General features: G+C 28.9%; 1 protein-coding gene across 1 annotated transcript; it reads right to left on the bottom strand.

The window, feature by feature from the left end:
* Nucleotides 1-8,435: 8,435 nt before the first annotated feature.
* Nucleotides 8,436-9,044, bottom strand: LOC124921912 (squamosa promoter-binding protein 2-like). The gene is made up of 2 exons (XM_047462619.1): nt 8,799-9,044; nt 8,436-8,732 (listed from the first exon to the last, which is right to left on the bottom strand). Exons 1-2 carry the CDS (start codon nt 9,041-9,043, stop codon nt 8,615-8,617), a joined length of 363 nt encoding a protein of 120 aa, XP_047318575.1. The 5' UTR covers nt 9,044; the 3' UTR covers nt 8,436-8,614.
* Between the last annotated feature and the right edge of the window lie 3,531 nt (nt 9,045-12,575).

The following is a 12,575-nucleotide window of genomic DNA, read 5'->3' as shown; positions in this document are numbered from 1 at the left end:
AGTTTTTAAAGAAAAATATTAACTCTACAAATTTGATTCTCATTTAAGATATGTTAATTTGAAATTGAGTGAAATAATTTATTAAATTATAAGAAAAATCTGAAGACAAAACAAATAAATATTTATAATAAGTTTTTATAAGGAATAATAAGTTGTGAAATTATTTTTTCTAGGAAACTATTATGAATGGACAGCTAAGAATAACATTAATATTTGTGGCATAAGTTAGAAAACAACTAATAAGAAAATAACTACTAACGGATAATATTATTAAATTTTAAAAAAAAACTAAAGACGCGTGAGGGGGCGTTGATTTATCATCGGACGGTTACAAATGAGTGTGCATTATCATGTGTGGGTCCTCCCCCTATTGGAGACGAAAGTAGCCCAACAAATTGATGCGCAATCATCGCAGAGATTAGATGCAGCCTATTTTTCTTTACTTTTTTATTTATTTAGAAAGTTAACATTATTATTTATTTTAAAAGTTTTATGATTGAAAAAAATCGTTTAAGCATAACAATATATCATTATAGTAAGAGAATTGATATTGAGAAAATTTTTTGGAGAGAGAATGACGTATCACTACATCACTTGCATCATTGACCACCGAAAAAAAGATAAAGGGTGAGTAGAGAGTAAAATGAAAAAATATATTAATTTTTCAGTGAAACGTAATTTTTTTCCCAAATTCTCTCTCTAAATCATTTCTCTTACATTAAATGAAAAAAATAAAATAAAAAAAAGGTACATGTAAAAACATTATTAATACAGAAAATAATAAATTTAAAAAATTTATTTATTGAAAAAGTAAGTTATTTGAATTTTAATGAGTTAAATTATTATAATATTCATTTATATATTAAATTTTAATTTTATATAAATAAAATAAAAATATTTTAATATTTTAGTTAATAAATTAAATGATTTAATAGTTTAAAAAGAAGAATAATGCAATGTAAGAGTTTTGAGTAAACCAGATTTGGTCTTGAAGATTTTGAAGAGGGTTTAGGTTCTTTAAAATCAAATGGAAATATGTTATAAATAAATAGTACTATTGATAAGTAATGTGTAAAAATAATGATGAATTAATGGTGTGTTATCTTCTTATCTAAATTAGGTGGCGTAAAATAAAAATAAAAATAAAAATAAACCGAAAATGTATATAAAGAAATGTCCAACTATGTTAGCATTAAAAATCAACAAAAGAAAAAGGGAATAGTCTATTGTACAATTAAGTCAGTTATCTAATTGTATTTCTTAAAAAAGATTGTATAAGTCTATATACTATTTAAAATTGTTTAATTTTTAAACTTAGGATTGAAGTGTTCAATTTTTTTACAGATTTATTTTTCTTAAACCTAAGAAATTAAAAGTTCAAAAAGTTACTTTTAAAAACAAAAAAGTTTATTTAAAAAAAATTATCTAAATAAGTTTAATTTGAATAAGACTGTGGATTATTATGTTTAGAGTAATATAGAGAAAGCAACGCTGTGGCAGCTATTCCACGGCGAACCCCATGCACCTGCCAGTCACGTAGAAAAAATAAGTTACGGTGAAAAAAAAATTATCACGTAAAAGGTTAAAAGAAAAACTCATCATGTTCGGGTCAGCCACGTAGAAAAAATAAGTTACGTTGGAAAAAAATTATCATGTAAAAAGTTAAAAGAAAAACTCAACATGTTCGGGATAGAAATATAATAAACTTGTATTATAAAAAATAGAGATTGATATTTTTTTATAATAATTAATTCTCATTAAATTTAAATAAGAGTTACATATGAAAAATTAATTAATAAATATTACAAGACAACGTCTACAAAATCAACAATTAATGATCTACATATTAAATTACATAAATAATTTATAAAAATAAAACTCTCATTAGAAATGATCCAACAATTATGTGATTTGTTGAGGATTCCTCTAAAACAATTAATGATCTACATATTAAATTACATAAATAATTTATAAAAATAAAACTCTCATTAGAAATGATCCAACAATTATGTGATTTGTTGAGGAAAAATGATGTGATTTGTTGAGGATTCCTCTAAAGATAACGAACTATTATAATAGAACAAGCCAAATGAACAAACAATGTCAAAATAGCCTCTACCAAAGATTATGAGCGGTAGTTAATATTATCCTTATCTGAGGGTTGATAAGTAATGTCAGAAAAAAATTATGTCAAATGAAAATAGACCATCTACATATATGAAAGATCCTTCAAATCATGAGGATACTTGTAAGAGATCCTTCATATGAAAGATAAAATCAAGTAACTTCTTATTGAAAAAATGAAAAATAACTTTAGATCCAATTATTTCTCTCCTTTGTTGCTAAAAAGGGGACAAATACGGACTCGAGAAATGATCACCAACACAATCGGAGGGTATGAGAAGCAAACGATCAACCGACGATTGAGATTATCATTTGGACTATAAAATCCGAGACGAAAAAACCGATCCGTCTAAATAGGATGTCGGACCGAAAAAAACGCAACATCAATTCAAAATTGAGTGATGGAAAGAAAAACAAGACACCCTGCAATACTAAAAAAGCCATCAGAATTAACCAAGAAAATTTGACATATCAACTTCTCTAAAGTTTATTTTCTATAGAGAGAAATGTGAATAAGTGTTGATGTGACTATCGGTAAAACCGAAACAATTTGGATAATTGATATTATTAATGACTCATTGTGATTCTTGAGTTTCTATTGAATTAACAATTTGTTTAACCTCCTCCCTCAAGCGAAAGCAAAATGAGAGCAGAAACAAAATTAAAGTCAATCTCAATATGTTTGGTTGTGCATTAAAGCCATGATTAATAGACAAAAATTCAACTTCAATGTTGTCACACCACACGGTGGGAGCATATGTCATGTTGACATTTAATTCTCCAAGAAGGGATTGTAACCAATAGAGTTCTGTAGTGGCATGAACAATGGTACGATATTCAGACCCGATATTAGAACTAGAAACACCTTGTTATTTTTTAGAGTTCCAAGAGATAAGATTATCTCCGAGAAAGATACAGTGGTTGAGCGACAATCATCAGGACATCCATCCCAATCTACATTAGAGTACGTTTTAAGATTTATCATCGAGGATGACTAAATAAAGAGTCCGTGATACGGGGCATGTCGAAGGTAAAGAAGAATACGCTTGACTGCCTCCCAATTAGTTGTAGTAGGAGAATGCATGAACTAACACGCTCGATTGACAACAAAAGAAAATTCTGGTCGAGTGAGAGTAAGTATTGAAGAGCTCCAACGATAATACGATAGAGAAGGGGGTCACTTAGTACTTAGTAGCTCACCCTCGTGTTTGGACATAGATGATCATGTAGAAACATGTGTGTTTAATGGCTTTGCGTCAATAATCTTGGCTCTTTGTAGGATTGTGAAAATATAATTGGTTTGACTTAGATAAAGACCGACTGAAATAACTTCAACTCCGAGGAAGTAATGGATATCACCCAAATCTTTGAGAAAAAACATGAGACTTAATTTTGATATGATAGAATCAATATGAGAGGGAGAGTAAATGTGATATCGTCCACATAACTAAGCCGAGACATCGCTCGTGTGGTAAATAAAGAGAGAAGTATTAGATTTATACCGAAGAAACCAAGAGATAACAGTGTTGCACAAAGAGTGGAGTGTCATTTATGTAGAGATTGTTTAAGGCCATAAATGGCCTTTTGTAGACGACACACATGATGTGGCATGTTAGGATGTGTAAATCCTAGTGCCGAGTCATACAAACTTCCTCGCGTAGTGGGCCATGATGAAAGAAATTGCTTACATCCAATTTTCATATATGCTAATGACGTGTAACAATAAGTGAGAGAATTGTCCGGATAGTAGTAAGTTTGACTACCGAACTAAAAGTTTCCTCATAGTCAATTCAAGATTGTTGGTAAAAACATTTTACGATGATACGAACTTTGTGACGTTCAATTGTACCGCCAACCTTCTGTTTAAGTTTGAACACTCATTTAAAACCAACCATATTGTGAGCAAATGAGCTCAAAGAGTCCAATCATTGGTCAGATGTAAGACTTGAACTTATAAGTCATTGCTGCTCTCCAAATAGGATCTTTGTTAGACGAAGATGCATATGTGGGTTCAAGGGTAGAGGTGGATGAAAAATTAATATTGAGATTACGAGATTTGGTTTTTGCTCGAGTAACCATATGATGCATGGAGAAAAGAGGATCTTGGATATGTGAGGTATGGATAAATGAGGGTGTGGTGGTAGTTTTGGGTTCAATTTGAGGAGTAAGTGAATAATAGTAAATTTTGTTCGAAAAAAGAAACATAATCTATTATTATATATGGCTTTCTAAAATTTATATCCTACTACCTACTATTATTGATGGTACAAATTTTTAAGGAAATTGTAGTCTCTCATTTAATTGATTGTTGAATTACAATAACTAAGAAAATCTATAATTTGTACTTTGTCATCTTAAGTTCAACAATATCTTGAGGATGGGAGTCTTATTTTCTTTAACATCTTTAGAGTACCATAGGGTAAGAGTAATATAGGGTGACAATTTAGGTCGGATCGTATTGACTGGTTAGCGGGATGAGTGATACTAACCTGAACCTAAACTGTTTAGTAATTTAGGTCAAAATTTCTAACCTAAACTTATGTTTATTTGTAATTAATACAAACTCAGCCAGATTATGCGATTGATTTGACTCAGCTTGAACTCAACCCGATTTTACCTGATGTAATTAATATTACACCTCTATTTAAGATTAAAATAACATCAACACACAAAAAAATAAAGTTAAATCACAAATTCACTTAAAAAACCTAAAAAAATAATGAGTGAGTAGAAATGATAAACACAACTTTACAAAAGAAAATTATAAATAGGTTAACTAGTCTATTTTGGGTCATTTAAGGTAGACCCGATTTTGACATATTTATTAATCATGTTAAGAAGATCAACCTGATTATTAATCATGTTAAATAAGTCAATTCGACTCGAACCCAAAATAAATGACCATAACGTGATTTTTCCGTTTTTAAGTTGGGTCAAAAATTGTTACCTGTAGATTAACACATTCTATCTTTTATTTATTTTCTTTTTTTCCTTTTTTTTCCTTGTTTAATTAGGTTATGTAGAAAAAAATTAATATTTTTAATGTTGGAAGCTAACGCGATCCATATTTATTATTTTCACTTCAATTTAAAACGTTCTAAATAAGAATCAAATTTGTGATTTTGAATCTATTAAAAATAACTCTTGTTATATATATAAAAAAATATTAGGTGATGTAAACATTATTTTTTGTGACAATCTTAGAGCTCGTTTGTTGTGAATTTTTTAGGAATATTTTAGAATTTTATACAATTTTTTTATTTTTTTATTTCTATCATTTCACTACATTTTGTAGTTATCAAATTACTTATTTTATTAACTAAAATATTTTTATAGATTTAAATTTTAGATATAAAAAAAACATTTTAGTAATTAAACCGATTAAAACACAACTAATATATTTTTTTTTATCAAAATGTTTTTAGACAAAATCACAAAAGATCCTAAAAGAAACAATATCAAACAAGCTCTTAAAGCACCTTCAATCATTTGGGTTATTTTGGTTTCTAGATATTTTTTGTTTTTTCATTTAAATTTTTATATCACATCACTCCTATCTAACCAATTTCAAATAACTCATATTTTGTATGAATAATATTTTTTTTAAAAATTCCAAATCCTACAAAAATCCCAAAATCAAAGAGCTCTGTTTTACTTGTGCGGTAAATAAATAGAGAAGTATCAGATTTATACCGAAGAAACCAAGAGATAACAATGTTGCACAGAGTGAAATACCATTTATGTGGAGATTGTTTAAGGCCATAAATGGCTTTTTGTAGACGACACATGATGTGGCATGTTAGGATGTGTAAATCCTAATGTCGAGTCATACAGACTTCCTCACGTAGTGGGCCATGATGAAAGAAATTGCTTACATCCAATTGTCATATATGCTAATGACTTATAACAATAAGTGAGAGAATTGTCCGAATAGTAGTAGGTTTGACTACCGAACTAAAAGTTTCCTCATAGTCAATGCAAGATTGTTGGTAAAAACATTTTGCGACAATACAAACTTTGTGACATTCAATTGTACCGTCAAGCTTCCGTTTAAGTTTGAACACTCATTTACAACCAAACATATTGTGAGCAAATGAGCGGGAACAAGAGTCCAAGTATTGGTCAGAAGTAAAACTTGAACTTAGAAGTCATTGTTTTTCTCCAAATAGGATCTTAGTCGAAGATGCATATGTGGGTTCAATGGTAGAGGTGGATGAAAAATTAATATTGAGATTAGAGATTTGGTTTTTGCTCGAGTTACCGTATGATGCATGGGAAAAGAGGAGCTTGGATATGTGAGGTATGGATAAATGAGGGTGTGGTTGTAGTTTTGGGTTCAATTTGAGGAGTGCGTGGATAATAGTGAATTTTGTTCGAAAAAAGAAACATAGTCTATAGTCTATTATTATATATGGCTTTCTGAATTTTATCTTCTACTACCTACTATTATTGATGGTACAAATTTTTAAGGAAATTGTAGTCTCTCATTTATTGAAAGGCAATAACTAAAAAATCTTGAATTTGTACTTTGTCTTAAGCTCAACAATATTTTGAGGCATGAGAGTCTTATTTTCTTTAACATCTTTAAATACCATAGTAACATAGGGTGACAATTTAGGTTAGCGGGATGAGTGATACTAACCTGAACCTAAAATGTTTAGTAATTCAGGTAAAAAATTTTAACCTAAACTTTTGTTTATTTGTAATTAACTCTAACTCGACCAGATTGTTCGATTGATCTGACTGAGCTCGAACTCAACCCGATTTTACCCGATGTAATTAATATCACACATCTATTTAAGATTAAAATGACATCAACACAAAACAAAATAAAGTTAAATCACAAATCCATTTAAAAAAACCTAAAAAAAATGAATGAGTGAGTAGAAATGATAAACACAACTTTACAAAAGAAAATTATAAACAGGTTAACTAGTCTATTTTGGGTCATTTAAGGTGGACCCGATTTTGACATGTTTATTAATCATTTTAAGCCGATCGACCTAATTATTAATTATGTTAATAGGATAATTCAACTTGAACCCAAAATAAATGACCATAACGTGATTTTTCCGTTTTTAAGTTGGGTAAAAAATTATTACCCCTAGATTAACCCATTCTATCTTTTATACATTTTATTTTGTACCTTGGGTTAATTAGGTTAGGTAGAAAAAAACTAATATTTTTAAAGTTAAAAGCTATTATGATTCGTATTCATTATTTTCAATTTAACTTAAAACGTTCTAAATAAAAATCAAAAATCAAATTTGTGATTTTGGATATCTTAAGAACCACTCTTGTTATATGAAAAAAATATTATGTGATGTAAATATTTTTTTTTGTGATAAAATGATAAAGATAATCTTAAAGCTCGTTTGATGTGATTTTTTCTAGGGATATTTTAGAATTTTATCCAATTTTTAATTTTTTATTTATTTATATCATTTCACTACATTTTAGCTATCAAATTACTATTTTATTAACTAAAATATTTTTATTAAATTTAAAATTTAAATATAAAAAAGACATTTTAATAATTAAACCGATTAAAACACAACTAATATATTTTTTTATTATCAAAATGTTTTTAGACAAAATCACAAAAATCCTAAAAGAACAAATATCAAACAAGCTCTTAAAGCTCCTTCAATCATTGGGTTATTTTGGTTTCTAGATATTTTTTGTTTTTTCATTTAAATTTTTATATTGCATCACTCTTATCTAACCAATTTCAAATAACTCATATTTTGTATGAATAATAGTCCTACAAAAATCCCCAAATCAAAGAGCTATGTTTTGCTTGGTTGTATTTTTTTTAGAAGAGATTCGACTATCTTAATCAAACATCACTTTATTCATTATTTTCATCCATCAATCATACACTCGATTTATTAATTAAAATAATATTTATTTTAATATTTTTTATTATTATATATTAATGTAGAAGGCTTGATTAACTTATCTTTTTATTTAAACACTTAGATTCCACAATTATTAAGAATGCGACTAATCCCCGAGTTAAACATATAAGCCACACTCCTCTTTTGCGTAAAATAGAAGAGAGTGGTGATTAGCTTGATTTTATGTCCATTCACCACTGTGCTCCCTAATATATCCAGCAACAAATCAAGTGACCACAATGATTTCCCAAACACATCATTCCTAGTAGAACAAAACAATTGGAGAAAAAAACTAACTTGGATTATAACCAGAATAAGGTTAACTACTTGTTTAGTGCAAGTAAAGGCAATTCCTAATATCGATGTCTCTTTTCAGCTTCCACCACAGTCACAGTGATGCTGGCTATAAGATAATAAAAATTATGATGTAATTATTGTCAAAGTAGGAAAAGAGAAGAACCTGGATTAAACCAGAAGCTTTCACAGTGAAGCTTGAAACTTATTAGATAACCTTACATGATAGTAATAATGTTGACAGAAGATAGAGGGCAAAAGCATGAAGAATAATGAAAGAACCAATTTTTAATACTTCAAGCAGATCCTTCTCCTTGATTCTCAAATGGGTTCTTCCTGCGCCGCTCATTATGTCCAGCTAATCGTCTACGGCAACTCCTTTTAGCTTCATCAAAAGCAGATATCTCATGAAACCTGCCCACATTAATTCATCAATTTCAGATCAAGTTTTAGGGTTCTGTAATTAAGTAATTAATTAACCTGCTGCATTGCTGACAAAACCGCTGCCAAAGACCAGCAACAGCAACAATTGGAGCCTTAGCATGAACTTCACAAACCTTGTGACGGCGATAGTACTGTTTGGAATTGGTAAATTGTGCACCACAATTCTCAACTTGGCAACAAACCTGCGATGTTGATGATCCTGATCCTCCCCCACATGAAAGAATCAAGTTCCCATCTTTCTCCATTTCTTCATCTCCCACATGAGTGTCTTCATCATTCATCTTTCCCTTCATGAGAAAATAAGGGTATGAAGTGAACATTATTAATAAGGAGTGGATTATTGAGTGTGATAGATGGAACTGGTGCATGAAAAAGAATGAGGACCACAAATTTCATTCCGATTCCTCATAAAGCAATATATATATAATGGAGGTATATAATTCTCACTTTCAGAATATCAAGGACTATAAATTATATGTACTATGTTGTTAAATCTCTTTTCCTTGTCTGCTCACTAATTATATCTTGTTTGATGTTGGTAATTGATAGGTTTTACAAAAACAATTTGATGGGTCATGGAAAAGTATTATTTTCTTAATTGGTTAAATTATTATAATGTAGTTTTATTTTAAATTTTCTTAAAATAAATTAAAATTATTTTAATTAGTGGATTGATGGTTGAAAAATAATATAATGGGTTGTTGAGTTTTGGATAAAAATACCAAAACTCATATGCAGATTTTCAAATTTTCTTTTAAAATTCTACTTGAGTTATGAAGTTCAAATCCAATCCATGGCCAAATGTAGGATTATAGTAATTATGTTTAGTTAAGTTGATTGTGATTAATTCTTTCAAGTTTATAACTTATTTTCTTAAGTAGATTAGTATTATTAGACTAGATGTTTATCATTACCAATACATGACCATATCTATATATATATATATAATGATGCTTAATTTTTAAAGTGTCCGGATTGCCGGGTCGAGAGCTGTGGTTAATTTGGATACTTGGGTCGGATTGTGGGTTGACCTGTTTTTAAATTTAAAACGGTTAAAAATAAAATTAAAAATGCTAGAGGTATGTTTCGAATTTGCAACCTAACAAAACAAGTACAACTCTTTAACCAACTAGGCTACAAAGACTTTATATTTAAAATTCAACACCAAATTTGATAAACGCGGGACGTTTTAATATTAATATAAGTTCAACTTTTTAACTAACTAATCTATATATATATAATGATGCTTAATTTTTAAAGTGTCTGGATTGCCGGTCGAGAGCTGTGGTTAATTTGGATACTTGGGTCGGATTGTGGGTTGACCCGTTTTAAATTTAAAACGGTTAAAAATAAAATTAAAAATGCTAGAGGTATGTTTCGAACTTGCAACCTAACAAAACAAGTACAACTCTTTAACCAACTAGGCTACAAAGACTTTATATTTAAAATTCAACACCAAATTTGATAAACGCGGGACGTTTTAATATTAATATAAGTTCAACTTTTTAACTAACTAATCTATATATATATAATGATGCTTAATTTTTAAAGTGTCCGAATTGCCGGGTCGAGAGCTGTGGTTAATTTGGATACTTGGGTCGGATTGTGGGTTGACCCGTTTTTAAATTTAAAACGGTTAAAAATAAAATTAAAAATGCTAGAGGTATGTTTCGAACTTGCAACCTAACAAAACAAGTACAACTCTTTAACCAACTAGGCTACAAAGATTTTATATTTTAAATTCAACACCAAATTTGATAAACGCGGGACGTTTTAATATTAATATAAGTTCAACTTTTTAACTAACTAATCTATATATATATAATGATGCTTAATTTTTAAAGTGTCCGGATTGCCGGGTCGAGAGCTGTGGTTAATTTGGATACTTGGGTCGGATTGTGGGTTGACCCGTTTTTAAATTTAAAACGGTTAAAAATAAAATTAAAAATGCTAGAGGTATGTTTCGAACTTGCAACCTAACAAAACAAGTACAACTCTTTAACCAACTAGGCTACAAAGATTTTATATTTTAAATTCAACACCAAATTTGATAAACGCGGGACGTTTTAATATTAATATAAGTTCAACTTTTTAACTAACTAATCTATATATATATAATGATGCTTAATTTTTAAAATGTCCGGATTGCCGGGTCGAGAGCTGTGGTTAATTTGGATACTTGGGTCGGATTGTGGGTTGACCCGTTTTTAAATTTAAAACGGTTAAAAATAAAATTAAAAATGCTAGAGGTATGTTTCGAACTTGCAACCTAACAAAACAAGTACAACTCTTTAATCAACTAGGCTACAAAGACTTTATATTTAAAATTCAACACCAAATTTGATAAACGCGGGACGTTTTAATATTAATATAAGTTCAACTTTTTAACTAACTAATATATAATGATGTTGAGTAAATGGATAATTGGGTCGGATTGTGGGTTGACTCACCCATAAACTTAAAACGGTTAAAAATAAAATAAAAAATTTTATCCGTAATTTTTTTTCACGGTTTTTATATTATTACTCGTGCAAATGCACGAGCTAAATGCTAGTTTGTGTATATGACTATATATGTCAATATTGATAATTCAGTTTGATTAAGATTTAAGAGAACAAAACTCATAGCTGCATATATATAAGTATAAGAATATGAGATTTTAGATCACTAAGTGCTTGTTTGATGTTGGTTATATTGGACTTTTATAATACACTCTTTAAGTATTTTACCCAAAAAACTATATTTTCAAAATTATCCAGACTAATTATTATTATTTTTTTTAAATAATTCAAATAAAGATATATACAAAATAAGCCAGTCTGTGATTTAAACGAGGACTTAAGATACTTAAATGTCAATTTCAATTTATTTAATAAAAACACCTTTGATTGATTTAGAATACATATATAACCTTTATTCTTTGATAATAATGTAGTGTGTTATGTGTACATGGCATATCGGTCCCCCTCCACCCTCTACATCCTCTTGATTGATAAGTCTAAATAGTTGATTTGGGTTATTTCATAAAACTTAGATTTATTTAAGAAAATTATTAAATTGTTGTGAGTTTTAAGGAGGTAATTTTTTTTTATATGAATGATATAATAAATTTTATTTTATAAATGGAATGATGTGATTTATGAGAGAATGAATATAATTGAATTTAATAAAAAAAATTAACCGAATAAATCCTTGATTAAATGTACCTAAAAAGTATAATTTCCCCTTTGGAGTGTCTTGTCATTTGCCAAAGTATCTCAATTATGAGTGTGGAAGTAGGTAATGGGTCAATTTGTACAACACTTTTTAGTTTATACAAATCTGGTTAAAACAACTGTTAATAAATTTTATTGGTGGTATTAAAGGGTTGGAGTTTATTTCAGGGTTAGTATTAATTAACTCAGATAAATTGGAAATCTTTCCAAGGGGATATAGGTAGAGGCACTGAAGCCCATTCTTAAAAAAATTATTTTTATTTATATATTTTACAATAGAAATATGAGATTACCTAATATTTTCTTAATTTAATACACTATTTGGATTTTTTTCCGATGACCTAGCCTAGTAATTTATATCTAATTTAATTTAAAAGAAAGATAAAAACTTATATTTATTTACTCACGTTTTATTCATAAGGTCTTCAAATACCATTCATTAAAGATTGAAATGTAACTTCTACATTGGACAGCCCAAAGGGAATAAATCGAAACTCATAGAGGCCCGAATGAGTCCGAAAGGTTTGACTACGTTAATCTCTTTCTCGAATTTGATGGTATCCCTAACGCAAGTCTAGCTTAGAAAAGACATGTGCTC

Source organism: Impatiens glandulifera, chromosome 1 (genome assembly GCF_907164915.1).
Source record: "Impatiens glandulifera chromosome 1, dImpGla2.1, whole genome shotgun sequence".
Lineage (NCBI taxonomy): Eukaryota > Viridiplantae > Streptophyta > Magnoliopsida > Ericales > Balsaminaceae > Impatiens > Impatiens glandulifera.
Note: the sequence above shows the minus strand (reverse complement) of the source record. Positions and strands in the feature narration are given on the sequence as shown.

Coding starts and splice junctions, on each gene's coding strand:
- LOC124921912 (XM_047462619.1), bottom strand. CDS start 9,043: ATGAATGATGAAGACACTCATGTGGGAGATGAAGAAATGGAGAAAGAT. Junction 8,733..8,798: donor TTTTGTCAGCAATGCAGCAG/GTTAATTAATTA, acceptor TAATGTGGGCAG/GTTTCATGAGATATCTGCTT.